The sequence below is a fragment of the Gopherus evgoodei genome, chromosome 5 (genome assembly GCF_007399415.2).
Source record: "Gopherus evgoodei ecotype Sinaloan lineage chromosome 5, rGopEvg1_v1.p, whole genome shotgun sequence".
Lineage (NCBI taxonomy): Eukaryota > Metazoa > Chordata > Testudines > Testudinidae > Gopherus > Gopherus evgoodei.
The window spans coordinates 53,964,258-53,979,719 of NC_044326.1; the positions used below are offsets into that span (position 1 = coordinate 53,964,258).

General features: G+C 43.1%; 1 protein-coding gene across 1 annotated transcript in view; it reads left to right on the forward strand.

Moving 5' to 3' along the window:
• Positions 1-555: 555 nt before the first annotated feature.
• EXOC1 (exocyst complex component 1) overlaps positions 556-15,462 on the forward strand; it is a 66,002-nt gene continuing 51,095 nt past the window's right edge. The window contains 6 exon segments of the mRNA XM_030565520.1: positions 556-714; positions 4,549-4,682; positions 7,275-7,405; positions 12,343-12,366; positions 12,368-12,503; positions 14,779-14,966. Of these exon segments, the coding sequence (XP_030421380.1) occupies positions 4,559-4,682; positions 7,275-7,405; positions 12,343-12,366; positions 12,368-12,503; positions 14,779-14,966 (603 nt within the window). The 5' untranslated portion in view covers positions 556-714; positions 4,549-4,558.

Below are 15,462 nucleotides of genomic sequence, written 5' to 3' on the forward strand. Positions count from 1 at the left end.
TACTTTTGTTAATAATATTTCACTTGCCATTTTGACTCAAAGTTAACCCACCAGTGAGATGAAGGGGGCAGTTCTCCCATCTTAGGGTGATGATGTCAGGCTGCATGCAGGCTCCTGAGATGGCAGCCACTCCAGTATCACCTGCCAAAGAACTTCTAGTCAGCAAAGGGACTAGAAAGTTAATTTTTAAAACGTAAATACTGTAAAAATCAATAGTGCTGCTAACACGAGCCCTGGGGGCCTAGCGATCCGATTGCCCCAGTTTAGTTCCTTCTCCCCACTCAGAACCTCACTCCTGCCCCACACTGCCTCCCACGTTCCCATACCAGCTGTGCCCGCCCCTTCACTCCGCCCTCTGCCCAGGTGACCCAATAGGAGCCAGGCCCTCTGCCGCCAGCCTGGGCTCCTATTGGCTCTCCCCATCGCCCTCCCCAGTCCCTTGCTGAGCGCTGCGAGGATAGTGCTGGCTGTGCTGTTGCTCCGCCCCGCCGACAGGGGTCGCTCTGTCGAGCGAGCGTCCTCCTAGTGGACTGCGGTGTTTCCGGTCCACCCCGTCACGTGACAGGAAGAGGAAGCTGCCGCGGTTCCCTGTTGCACGGCAGCGGCCGGGTTTTTGCGGGAGGCGGCGGTGGCTTTGGAGTTCGATGGGCTGGAGGCGGAGCCGCTGCGCCCTAAGGAGGAGACAGGCCCAAGCCTTTGTTCCCGGGCCCCGCGGTAAGGGGGGGGTTGGCCCCGGGAACCCCGCTCAGCACAGAGACCAGGCAGCCCCCGCCCCGTGTGTGGTGTCCGGTCCCCGTCCCGGCGGCGTCGCGCCTGGCTCTCAGGTCCGGAGGGGCGGCCCCGGCGCTCTGTGTAGTGACCCCTCCATGGCTCCCCTCTCCTTGACCGCCAGGCTCTCGGCCCGGCCATCAGCGGCGTTTAGTCCCCCCGCCTCGGGCCTGTCACGGCGGTGACAGGCACTGACCCCGGCCGGGCCTGTTACAGGTGTCCCCTGGCGCTGAACGGGGGTCGAGGGCCGCGGACCCCGTTGGGCCAGTCTGACAGCGGGCTGCTCAGTCCGCCTCGCACCTTCCACACCAGCAAGGACAAATATGTAAGGAAACGCTGGTAAAGCCAGCGGAGCCCGGGGGCCGCAGCGTACCCGACGTGGGTTAATGTCTGTCTTAAGTGGACTGGATTTATTATTGTCCATGTTTCTCTGAGTGGGTTTCCCAGTTAACGGGAGACAGGACGTTACTACTCATCTTGCAGTCTCGGGAGGGGACTCGGTCTGCGCTGGGGATAGGGCAGAGGCCGCTTCCGCTGCCTGCTCAGTGCCAGGTACAGAACATTCACTATGGGAGTTCAGCATAGGTAGTTGTCATGGTAGGGCATAAGTTAAAAGCCGGAACAGGCTGTTAATTATACATCGCATACACTCTTCCGCTTATATCACAGAAGACATTCATAGTTCCTGGGAAGGCATTTTAGTTAAATGGGCTATTAGTAAGTTTCTCAAGGCAGGGACTCTCTCTCCTAGTGTATACATACTGTCAGGGCTCAGTAAATAGACTTGCCTGACACACTCACTCTGCTTATTGAAGGTTTTCCTTGAAGCTTTCATTGTTGTTTCGTTCTAGTTATTTTGGGAAGGCTTTATCAGACTCTGGATTGGTCTCAGTTTCAAAGGAATCTTATGAGAGGAGATTGAAAAAACTTGCTTTATTTAATGTAGCAAAATGAAGGCTGAGTGGGGATATGACTGTTCTGTCATATTGGGGGAGACATCAGGTGGGAGAAGAGCTATTTAAGCTAAGGGATAATGATGAAGCAAGGACATATAGGTATAAACTGGCCATGAATAAATTTAGTTTGGAAAGTAGAATAAGGTTTCTAACCATCAGAAGAGTGAAGTTCTGGAACAGCCTCCCAATAGGAGTAATGGGGGCAAGCAGCCTAACTAGTTTTAAGATCCTGTTATCAATTTGTCAGTCCTGGAGCTTGATAAATTTATGAATGGGAGTATATGATGGAGTTGTAATAGCAGAGGACTGGATTCAGTGACCTGGGAAGGAGGTCCCTTCCGGTGCTATATTCCTAACTCCTCTCAAAGCTTGTTACTGAGCCAAAAATGCCTTATCTCCAGTTCTCTCATACTTCATTTTAGGCTTTGTCATATGCACTATCTCAGAAGAGCACAGCTGTCTTGTTGGTACATATATGGAGATGAGATCTCTGATGTAACTGAGGCCTCCTGGCCTACTGATGGCTTTGAAGATTGGGACCAAGACCTTGAACTAGTAATAGAAGGTGGACTGTAAAGTCTGTAGAAAGATTGGTGCATAGAGTTTGTGCTCACCATTTGCCCATCTGACTGAAGAGAGAGGCTACAACATTCTGCACAAGTTGGAGAGTGTGTTCTTCCACTTCTAGCCCCAGATACAGAGTGGCATTAGTAATTTACTCCTGGGGTCATTCTGTTCCAAAAAGTAAAAATTCTGCAATTTTTTTGTCAAAATAACACAATATAATCATGCTGGGTTCAATTATTTGGTAATTTATTTAAATTATAATACAATGGATGGAGAATGGGGAGTGGACAGCACTGGAGGAAATCCCCAAATCTCCTTTGTCTAATAGTAATGTATCTAGGCTGACTTTTTTTTTTAGTTATTAGTCAACACATATATGCAACCATATGCTCAGTGTTACATCATAGGCAACTGAAGAGCAAGTGAGGTTGGGGAATCAAGCTCACAATTTATATTGACTATGGACGATCTCCAGAAAAGTCAGTAGCAAACTGTTCGTGGAGCATATTTTGATAGGAAATGTTTTCAGTCCAAAAATTTAGACTACTTCTAATCACTGACGTACTATAAGCATTTATAAGCCATACTGTCCTTTACAATATGACTCCTTTATCCCATTCTGGCAATGTAAAAGGAGCCTTGAAACTTTTACATCTGTTTTATACTCTTGGGGGTTTCATAAAGACAATGGGAACAGTTCACTAAGAACAATTGACTAGGTAGGCAGGCTGCTACATTCTGCCCTGCCTGAGGGGGACAGAGACTGCCCCCGCCTACCTCCTCAAAAACAACCGAAAGCCCTGCCCCTCCATGACGAGTGTGCGTGAGAGGGATAGTGGTGTCTTCTCTGCCACACACAAGACTGCCCAGTCCCCCCTCCCCGTGGTGATTTATGTCTCAACTGGCTTCTCCAGGTGCCCAAACTGACCTACCTGTGCTGCTGGGGAGGGGACATGACACTCTCAAGGCTTCCCTTTGCTTCCCCCATCAGAAGTCATTTTTCTGCAGAGAAGTAAAGAAATCTACAGGGGACATGAATTTCTGCACACGACGCAGTGATGCAGAATTCCCCCAGGAGTATCATTCTGGAAGTGATAAACTTGTGGAGTCTTGTGGTCAAATCGTTGTCAGAAGGAGAGGGCTCTGATTTCTGAGCTTGATGAAGGTTGATATTTGTCACTGGGCATCTAGGTCTAGTGAAGGGTCTAGCAGGGCTCAAGATTTGCACTACTTTGTTGCTATTACCATCAGTTAGAAGTCTCAGCAAACTAACAAGCTGTCATCACTAACCCTCATACAATATTCCATAGAGATAAGTTGTGTGGAGACCTCAGTCCCAACTCTGACACACAATTTTAGGAATAATGCTATTAATCTTTTTCTTTCCAAAATCTCATTCTTCTCCACGGGGAAAATAACCTCTCCACACCTTGAAGTTTCAAGGGGCCTGGTTATTGTTTTGATAGAACAAGCCCTTTAGACAATTTTTTGCTGCTGTAGTAACATTTCCAAAGGGGCAGGCCATTTTTTTCCAAGAGAATATCTAAATGGATTACCCAGTGTATTTCAATCACGTGTTTGTAGGAAGAGGTGTACCAGCAATCAAAGAGCCACAGGCTGCTTCTCTGCATGCTTTAGAAATATTCCCCATACCTGCGATCAGCAAGAGCTGCTCTGTGAAGTAATCCCCATTGTAAATCCTATGCCCTTGTCCTGGCTGTAAAATCAGATGCTAAATATGGTAGAGTATATTTACAATCATTGTTTAGTAGTAGTAGGAATCTACAATCCCACCGTTCAAATTGGGGGCACTGTTTATTACTTTCACGATGAATACGCGAAGAAAGAGAGAATGGTTACTGACCTTTTATAATGGTCTACAGTTCTTTGGGATCTTTTCATCATAAGTCATCCTCCATTCCCACTTTTTTGGCACCCCCCTTTACCTGGGGATTCTGAATTAGTGAAGGGAACTGAGGGACAGTTGAGGCAGCTCTGCCTTTATGCCCTTGGTAGGTGGGGGCACAAGGACATGCACAGTGCAGACATGGCTCAATGAGCAGAACTGTTCAAAGATTCTGATATATGCATGAGGCGCTCCCACATATAGAGGGGATCCACGTAGTTGACAACCTCTTGAACCACAGTTACTATCAAGAAAATACCGGTAACTGTTCTTTTCAGTATTTAACCAGTTCATAAATGTGCTTGAACGTTGTATTATACTCAGCATGACTTTTTTAAACTTGTTTTTCAGCTGAGAGAAAATGACTGCAATCAAGCATGCCTTACAGAGGGATATTTTCACTCCAAATGATGAACGTTTATTAAGCATTGTGAATGTGTGCAAAGCAGGCAAAAAGAAGAGAAATTGCTTTTTGTGTGCCACAGGTATGTATGTTGATTGAGAGACACAGCAAAGGATTTCTTTTCATTGTCTTTGAGTATTTTTCACTTTAAATATAACTTTTCGTTTTACTGTACTTAATTTCTTTAAGTGGCAACTGCTTTTCATGTCTCAGCCTGTTCCTTTCCTGTATAGAGAACATGTACTTCCATTTGTTATAAATGGATGGGATCAGTTATGGTATAGAGTGAAAATAAATTAGTCATGTTTTCATAACAAAAAAAGCTTTACTGTTAAAGCTGTGCTGGACCCTGCTCCAGGTATGTTCTTAAAAGGAGGGCTTGTCAAGCCAGCCAGTGACCTGAGGGTTTAGGGTTTAATTCCCCACTGTGGTTTAGAAGCAAGTAAGAATAGCATTACTGACTGGGAATTATTTAAGGGCAGCATAGCTGTTTAGGGCTCAACACCTTAAATAATGTTGGTTACTTTCAAAGGAAAGGGAGAGAGGCTGGGGTGTACTGATTAGAAGCTGGGGCAGGGAGCTCCAGGGAAATGTGAGTGCTCTCTTTTTCTGCTTTGTACTTTTGGTCCTTTGTTTCTGAGTTTAGTTGCAGGCCTTCCAAGCAGTAGAGACTTTTGGCAAATTAGTGTCAATTTGGCCTAACTCAGAACCCTTGCAAACAAAACCCAACCCTCCCATTTGACCCCCGTCCTCCCTGCCTCATAATAACCCTAACCAGAGAGGGCAAAGGTTATGTTCACAACCTGATTCTCCAGTGATTGATTTATTTATTAACTCTGTGTTCCACCCCAATCCTGCGATAATGTAACTGTGGATACTGCTTGGGCTACAGCACGGGTAGGCAACCTATGACACGTGTGCCAAAGCAGGCATGCAAGCAGATTTTCAGGGCACTCACACTGCCTGGGTCCTGGCCACCGGTCTGGGGGGGGCTCTGCATTTTAATTAATTTTAAATGAAGCTTCTTAAAAACATTTTAAAAACCTTATTTACTTTACATACAACAATAGTTTAGTTATATATTATAGACATGTAGAAAGAGACCTTCTAAAAACCTTAAATCAGAGTGAATAAATGAAGACTTTGGCACACCGCTTCTGAAAGGTTGCCGACCCCTGCGCTACATTAACTCTTCGCTTAACGTTGATGTTATGTTCCTGAAAATGAGACAGTAACGAAATGATGTTAAGCGAATCCATATTCCCCATAAAAATTAATGTAAAGGAGTGGGGGGTGTTAGGTTCCAGGGAAATTTTTTGTCACCAGACCAAAAAATATATATATAAACACAGTATAAGTGTTTAAACAAACAATTTAGTACTGTACATAGCAATGATGATTGTGAAACTTGATTGAGGTGGTGAAGTCAGAGGGTGGGATATTTCTCAGGGAATGCCTACCGCTAAATGATGAACTAGTATCGGCTGAGCCCTCAAGGGTTAACATGTTGTTAATGCGGCCTCCCACTCTACGAAGCAGCACGAATGGAGGGAGGGGAGACAGCATGGCAGACAGAGACACACACCTTGTGTGTGGGAGCGAAAAGATGTGCATTGCCCCTTTAAGTATAGTGACCCCACTCTAAGTACATTGCCTTTAAAAAAAATCAGGAAGTTGAGACAGCAGCTGCGGCTAGCAAGCTCTCTCCGTCCTGAGCCCCGTCCTGTCCCCACCCTGCTCTATATGGAGAGGTAGTAAGTGGGGGGAGGGAGAACACCCTGACATTAGCCCTCTCCCTTCCCCATGCACAGTAAGTAGGAGGCTCCCAGAGCAGCTCCAATGGTAGAGGGCAGGAGCAGCACATGGCAGTGGAGGGGAGGAACAGCTGAACTGCTGACAATTGGTAGCTTACTGGGCAGCTGCCTCACAGGGACCTTAGGGGAGAGGGGAGCTGATGGGGCTCCCCGGTCCACCCTGGTCCCAAATCCCCACAGCGAGCTGCAACGGGCTGCTCTTCCTGCAAGCAGTGGACAAATCAGGCAGCTGCCAAACAGTGTTATAAGGGAGCATTGCACAACTTTAAATACGCATGTTTTCCTAATTGATCAGCAACAAAACAATGTTAACCGGGACGACTTTAAGTGAGGACTTACTGTACCTATCTTGTAAACTCTTTAGGGCAGGGACTATATTTTTGGTCTGTGTTTGTAGAGCACATAGTGCAATGAGGTCCTGGTCCATAACTGGGGCTCGTAGGTGCTATGATCATACAAATGAGTAATAACATAATAATATAGTGTGTCAAACCCATATTTTGTGGGGAGTTTAATTAGATTGTGTCAGTCCTTGGTTCTGTTTTACATTATAGATGCAACTTTGCTCTTTAAACTCATCACTTCATTTTAGGGCTACTATAAAAAAACAAATGAGGAACAAATGCCTACATAGCACTGTAGCTGATTTTAGAAGTTATGCAGTGATACATATGAGTCTGAGATAAAAAATGAAGCCTGTGTCTGGAGGGATCCCTTTACAACGTATGGAAACTTTAAGCTCACTGTCTGAAGGGGAAAATCTGGTCAGAATCATAGATTCAAATGTAGATGGGAAGTTGACGTTGCTACTGGTTAAAATAGCGTCTGCTCATTGCTGAAAGTAATTCTGTACTTAACAGTGACAACAGAACGTCCAGTGCAAGTAAATGTAGTCAAGGTGAAGAAATCTGATAAGGGAGATTTCTACAAAAGACAGACAGCGTGGGCGCTTCGAGATCTTGCTGTTGTTGATGCCAAAGATGCTGTTAAAGTATGTATTCATGCTTGTGTGACCTGTGTTTAGAATGTGTCCCTAACTATATAGAGACTTTAAAAGTTTTTCATTCAGAGCTCTTTCGAGTCCAAGTTAACTTGTTAACTGTGAGCTACGCAAAGTTTGGATTCTAACATCACATGAGAGTTGGAAGCTGGTACAGCAGCCATATGTCTATTTTGCTTGTATCCTAATCTGTCTTGCCCAAGGTTGTATCTGAACTCCAGTGAGGGTGAGCTTAGCCTGAGAAGCCAGCAGAGTATTCCTCAATGTCTATCAATAGTATTCTCAGTATCTATTCTACATAGTCTGTCAGATGCATCTCAGATAGGTAGAGCTTGGCTTGTTTGCAAGAACTTGTGAGAGAACTACTACTTTTTTTTCCCCAATTTGAGTGCTGTATAAAATCTTTACTCCAGATTCAGGTCCCCTTGAAATGGACTACCTTTGTAGAATGAAAGCATTACTGCTGATTCATAATTCATGCTAGGTTTTAAGTAATGCTTGTACCAGAATGCACTTTGAAACCGTGGTGATGAACAATATATAAGAACCTAGCTAGAGCTGTCTAAAACAAATAATGTACGTGGTAATGAGATACATTTTTATAAGCCATCCACAAGAAATGAGAACATTGACCCATCTGTTGAAAAGTATATGACCCTGAAATATTTTGCTTTTCATAAATCCTAGATTATGCATGCCCACAACAGTAATTTGGTTTGGCCCTGAAATTCATCTCTGTTCTGTAGAAGGTAACTTTTCTATTAAGTATTTCATACCTCAGAACTTGGTGTGTAACTGGAGATGGGAGTGGTAGGGACAAAACACAGAGCAAGTCTACACTAGAGCACTATATCGCACAGCTGCGCCACTGTAGTGCATCTGGTGAAGATGCACTGTGCTGATGGGAGAGCGCTCTTTCGTTGGCATAATTACTCCACCTCTGCAAGAAGTGGAAGCTATGTCGGTGGGAGAGTGTCTCCTGTCAACATAGTTCCGGTGTGGACAGCGCTTAAGTCAATTTAACTTACGTCGCTCAGGGGAGTGTCTTTTTACACCCCTGAGTGACAAAATTACGTTGACTTAAACAGTCGTGTAGACCAGCCCCCACATTACTCATTCTTTCTTCCCTTTAATGTTCTGGCCTGTTGGTATGAATAATCCAAAGTTATTTAGATTACTGGCTTGTAGAAGATTTCCGTCAGAGTGGGGTGAATACACTTAACTTATTACTCCTGTAATATATGTTTAACATATACATTGGCTGTAACTTTTAAGAAGAGTGCAATTAAAAAGAAAATCTAAATTTAATTTAGGGAAATAACTTCCTTATGGGTCAGAGTTCCCCTAAAACTATTATTTCTATCAAGGCTTTTCTTTAAGAGCAGTTTACTCAGTGGAACCTAATATGTCTCTGAAGTGTGTGTGTTTTTTGTATGTATGTCATACTTTATAAGCTATTTATAAATATCTTATAAAAACTATTAAAAAAACATTATGGTTGCAAAGTCAAGCACCCAAAAGTTAAGAAAGCCAGAATTAACATTGCCTGTGCACCTTTAATTCAGCTCCCTTGTTGGAATGCATTATTATAATAGTTTTAATTACAGGATCGCACACTATTGTTTTTCCCACAGGACCCTTGCCTTTCACATCGCACATCATCTGTAATGCACAACACCCATAAAATTGTGTTGTATGCACACTTTTATAATATCATTAATCATCACACTTAGCAGCTCATACTGATGAGGCAACTGAGATTCCTTTTATAGTGCTTATGGGAAGTAGTTCTAACAAAGATTTCATTTCCCATCATGTCCAGTTTCATGTGCCAACTGCTTGTAGGAAAAACATTAGCAGCAATACAAGTAATATGTTGTGGTAAATGCTAGTCTAATTTGCACAGAATGTATAGCGTTAAGAGTATATGAAACTTTCACTGGAGGAAAAGTGGGTATTTTAAAGTGCTTAGCCTGATTTTAAACTCCATAGTCTATGTTGAGTGCAGTTGATGCTGGATATATAAGTGGCTAATGAAAAGAAGCTTTTAATCAAGTGTAATCAAGGCCTCACCTTGGAAAAATCATGGAACAGGTCCTCAAGGAATCAAATTTGAAGCCTTGGAGGAGAGGAAAGTGATCAGGAACAGTCAGCATGGATTCACCAAGGCCAAGTCATGCCTGACTAACCTAATTGCCTTCTATGATGAGATAACTAGCTCTGTGGATGAGGGGAAAGCACGTGGACATGTTGTTGTTCTGACTTTAGCAAAGCTTTTGAGACAGTCTCCCACAGTATTCTTGCCAGCAAGTTAAAGTAGTATGGGCTAGATGAATGGATTATAAGGTGGATAGAAAGCTGGCTAGATCATCGGGCTCATGGGTAGTGATCATGGCTCCATGTCTAGATGGCAGCCGATATCAAGCGGAGTGCCCCAAGAGTCGGTCCGGGGTCTGGTTTTGTTCAATATCTTCATTAATGATCTGGAGGATGGTGTGGATTGCACCCTTAACAAGTTTGGCGGATGACACTAACTGTGAGGATTGGTAGATATGCTGGAGGGTAGGGATAGGATATAGAGGGACCTAGACAGATTAGAGGATTGGGCCAAAAGAAACTTGATGAGGTTCAACAAGGACCAAGTGCAGAGTCCTGCATTTAGGACGGGAGAATCTCATGGACTGCTACAGACTGAGTACTGAATGGCTAGGCAGGCAGTTCTGCAGAAAAGAACCTAGGGGTTACAGTGGACAGGAAGCTGGGAAATTGTGCCTTGTTGCCAAGAAGGCTAATGGCTAATTTGGAGCTATATAAGTAGGAGCATTTTCAGCAGATCGAGGGATGATGATCATTCCCCTCTATTTGGCATTGGTGAGGCCTCATCTGGAGTACTGTGTCTAGTTTTGGGTCCCACACTACAAGAAGGATGTGGAAAAATTGGAAAGAGTCCAGTGGAGGGCAACAAAAATGATTGGGGGCTGGAGCACATGATTTGTGAGGAGAGGCTGAGGGAACTGGGATTATTTAGTCTGCAGAAGAGAAGAATTGGGGGGGATTTGACAGCTTCTTTCAACTACCTGAAAGGAGGTTCCAAAGAGGATGGATCTAGACTATTCTCAGTGGTAGCAGATGACAAAGAAGGAGTAGTCATCTCAAGTTGCAGTGGTGGAGGCTTTGGTTGGATATTAGGAAAAACTTTTTTGCTAGGAGGGTAGTGAAGCACTGGACCTAGGGAGGTGGTGGAATCTCCTTCCTTAAAGGTTTTAAGGTCAGGCTTGACAAAACCCTGAATGAGATGATTTAGTTGGGGATTGATCCTCCTTGAGCAGAGAGTTCGACTAGATGACCACCTGAGTCCCTTCCAACCCTGATATTCTATGATTCTAAGGCAATGTTCTCATTGGTGGATGCAATAAGATAAATGTATAATAAAATTGAAATTGTTTACTTTTGTAAGTGACTTATTACATGGAAAAGTAAAACCCTAGTTTACAATTTTTTTTTAAATGCAACTGATTGGTTCTCTGTCCACCGTTGCTCAAATCTTACAGCGATGAGTGCAACTACAAAACTCTAAAATGCAGAAAATGTCCATAGTTCTGCTCAAGATGCAGTAACAGATGCATTCCGATTGTATTGGGGCAAGGATCAACTGTATGCCTTCTCACTGGTTCCATTGCTGCTTCTGGTGATCAGAAAGATAAGACGGCTCCCCTGAGGGTCTGGGGGCAGGAAATGTGGGAGGGCACTTTTGGGTCCCCACAGTCCCAGACTGGCCTGGGGAATTAGCAGGGGGCTGGGAGCAGCCTGCTCTGCTTTCCCTCACCCTGGCCCCAGCTATGTTGTCGGGCGAGGGGGCTTAAGGGAAGGGATTTCCCCCCATTTTCTCCCCCCCACACTCACCAGTAGCAGTGGAAGCGGAGCAGCCCGGCCCCAACCCCCTCCACTCACCAGCTCCCAGCCGCAGCGGTCCGCTTCCTGCCACAGATGAGTACGGGGGCGTCCTTTCCCCAACCTCTCTGCACTCACTTACAGCGGGAAGTGGAGCAGCCCAGTCCTAGCCAGCTCCACTCTGCAGGTGAGTGCAGGACCTTTCCCCAGCTGCCCCACAGCGACCGGCTGGGGCTGGGGCAAGGAAAGCAGAGCAGGCAGGGGCCGTTGTTGCTCCGCTTCCCGCTGCAGGCTTGTGCGAGGAGGCATCCTTTCCCCAACCTCTCCGCACTCACTGATGACGGGAAGCAGAGCGCTGTGGCTGGGAGTTGGCAGAGTGAAGCAGACTGGGGCCAGGCTGCTCCGCTTCCGCTGCTGCCGATGAGGCCTGTCAGGGGGTGAGGGGTGGATAGGAGTCAGAGCAGTCAGGGGACAGGGGATTGGGTAGGGGGTGGGATTCTGGGGGTGATTAGGGGTGGGGGTCTCTGGAGGGGCAGTCTGGAAACAAGGAACGGGGGGTGCACAGCAAGTTTGGTATAATGCGGTCTCACCTATAACGCAGTGAGATTTTTTTTTTTTTTTTTTGGTCTCCTGAGGACCGTGTTGTATTGGGGCAGAGGTACTAGTAAACAAATTTCCAAGATCTGTCACAGGAGTCTTCATATCCTATGAGAATGTCACCAGATCTAGTTCAAGAAAATGGTTTTGTTCTTCATGCCAATCTGTAATCTCTTTACCTGAAGGTTTGAATTATGCTTCCCCCCCCCACCGCCGCCAATCTGTTTTGGAATATTTACCTGAAGTCTCTGAGCCTCTCCTTGATCAAAGTACACTTGTATGCCTGCTGTCTCAGCACACCACACATAGTTGACAGCGGTAAAGCTTCCATCTGTCCCACCATCAGACCACTTTTTTAAACACTAGAAACTGTCATTCTGCTATTCAGAGAACCAGTTGTAACAGATAAGCCTGATGAGTTTTTCTCTGGTCTTTTGCAGGAAAATCCTGAATTTGACTTGCATCTTGGACAAAGTGTACAAATGGGTTGCCAGCAGCACAGCAGAAAAGAACACTTTCATTTCATGTATCTGGAAACTGAACCAGAGATATCTTAGAAAGAAAATTGACTTCGTGAATGTTAGTGCCCAGCTTTTGGAAGGTAACATTCAATAATGGTGGCTTTTTTTTTTTTTAAACAAACAAAACGTACCATTTTACACCATTGTGGTAAAATATATTCACTAAAATGTATAAAAAGCAAATGCAAGGTCTGGTTTTGGAGTTCTAACTAATTCAATTAATGGACTTAAATACTAGGAACTATATCTATTCAAATTTACTACCCTATTGGTAAAGATACTTGTTCATTTGAAGCTGTGTTTTGGGGGAAAGCAGGTTTGCTATTATAACAAATAGAACAAGACATTTTCTACAAATGAAACAGTCTGTATGCTGGAGACACAGAATAATTAGTGAATATTGAAATATTCACTAACTCCCTAATACAATAAAGATCATGTGTAAGTCTAAGAAGAGGAGAACTCTGTTCATGCTGGCATTTAACTTCTCTTTCTGCAGTTGTATAAATCTTACTATGTTATACAAATGTGTGTAAACTTCATTTTTTGCATTTGTTTAGGGTAATCTGACACTCTTTTTATATAAATCTTGGAAGCCTTCGCAGGATTCAATTTCATGTAGTGACTAATCAATTGTCTTTGAGCAGTCTTCGATGTATCAGACTAACAGGAGTAAACTTATTCTGTATCATAAGAACATGAGTAAAACTGTAAAAGGCTAAATCATTTATATGGCTAGAATCTGGTATAAATTGTAGCGAAATTACGACAGTTCATAGATTGATTTAATCAGAAATGGCAGAAGTAATATGCTAGTATTAAACAATTAAATTGACTCGTAGATACATTTGAGTTCAAGTCATTATAATTACGGGGTATTTACAGGTTAAAAACAACTCCTACTTTTTTAATGTTGAACTTGAATTTTTCAAATCTTATGATGTTGTAACATTCAACCTTGTTGCCATTTAAAAAAACACATACACAATGTTCATACTCTGCCCAGCTAATATTCTTTGCTTCCTTTCCTCTGCTTTTTTCACACCTTTTGTTCTCCAGAACTACCTAAAGTTGCAGAAGGTGCGTAACACCTTTTCCTTTATTCTTTTGTGTAACGATTTTTTTTGTAATTAAGTTGCTTTTGTTCTCTTGAAATAATTCATTGAATATCTTTTCAAATGGCTAGAGAAAGCAAGTTCCAGGTGTGTGATAGAAGGTGTATGGGACTACATGAATGTCTTTTATGCTTTTGTAATCACTCTCTCCAAATTGTTTTCATAAGCTTACTATTGCAACAGCAAAAGAACACTGAAACCTGTGGCAGATTTCAGCTAATATTTGTCTGGATTTTTTTAATCAATGTCTTGAGGTGTAATCCTCATTTCCGTCATTGTTTCCTGTTCTGTGGGAAATTTCTGTTGAGCATCAACTTCACTCTTACTCAGTGAATTCAGTTTCTATTTGTAGAACAATTTTTTCTTCTATGAATTACTCTTAGCATATTTTAGAGGTAGAGGGAAAGATTTACAAAAATGAGTGCCTAAGGTTGGGCTCCTAAATGCTAAATAAGTGGCTTGATTTTGGGTGGTGGGAGGGCAGCCGTCTTGGTGGGCGCCATTGGATGTGTTGGGGGGAATTGTTTACATCTACCTGTTAGCTGAAGCTTGGCACTTAATGGCTGGTAGAGGCCAGTATGAGAGGTTTGAAACCTATTATTAAGGATTGTGAAAGTAGAATGTGGCCCTGCCAAAGAAACAATCCCTTTATATTAACTGTCTTGCCAGTTACTACCCTTTATCTAATTTTCCATCATGAGTAACAGAGTGAGTCCCCTTGCTTCTTGAACTCATAAGTCTCCTCCAGTTTGTTTTAGTATTGAGGTGGAGATATCATCTGTAGTTGGTGATCTTCTTCTAGCAGTCTACACAGGTAATATCCTGACTGTATCTGCTAAATGTATGAACAGTCTTCAGTAGCAGTGACTATGAAGCTTTCTTGACTTGCTTGTGGAATTGGATAGGAATAAATTGGGAATCTCTTGTGATGTTACTGAAATTCTCCAAACTTTCTTTGATGTGAAGGTTTAGCTTTGGCTTTTATCCCTAAAACCCTACAAAAGATTTTGAAGTAAATATAGGGCTTAGCCCGCATGCATGCTTGTTTGTTTTTGTATTGTATTGTATGTGTTTCCTTTCCTGTATTTGATGTGGCCTTGTCTTTTAGTCTAATCTAATTACTTTTGTTTAAAGGAGGTTGAATTATCTATCTCTATTTAAAATGGTAGCACTTTTTTCCTGTTTTTTATTATAAAAATGAATTCATTGTGGGCTTCCCCCCCCCCCTTCCCCTCATAAGAATCTGTTCCAAGTGGAGAAAATCAGAGTGTAGCAGGAGGAGATGAAGAAGCTGTGGATGAGTATCAAGAGTTAAATGCAAGAGAGGAACAGGACATTGAAATAATGATGGAAGGCTGTGAATATGCCATTTCTAATGCGGAAGCCTTTGCAGAAAAGTTATCCAGAGAGCTGCAGGTGCTAGATGGGGTAAGGTTTTCTTATTTTTTTATTTTTTTTAAATTATATAATGAATTAGCATACCTTGTGAAACTCAGTTTAGTGCATTTTTGCACATATGACAGTATAATTTAACTAGTAGCTGAAAGCTCGAGCTACTGCACAGGTGTAATACACAAAAATGTGGGGGTTTTTTTGTTTTGTTTTTTTTTAAATAGGCCAAAAATGGCTGAGAACTTAAATCATATGGTACCAGACAATGAATCCCAGTGATAATTAAACCTGTTCATATTCTAAACAAAAAGAGCTCTTAATGCTGTAGCTGCTTCCATCTTATCAGGTTGATTCAACAGATATTCTTGGCTTCAGAGTGGCACAGACACACACAATCCTGGAATCTTATATAGACTTCTGCTTTATGCATTTGTTACATTTTATATTTGTGTGAATGCGTACAGTGCATTCTATAGTAGAGGCTAAAGAGTATTGTGCATATTACAGTTAACTGGATACATATATTGCTATC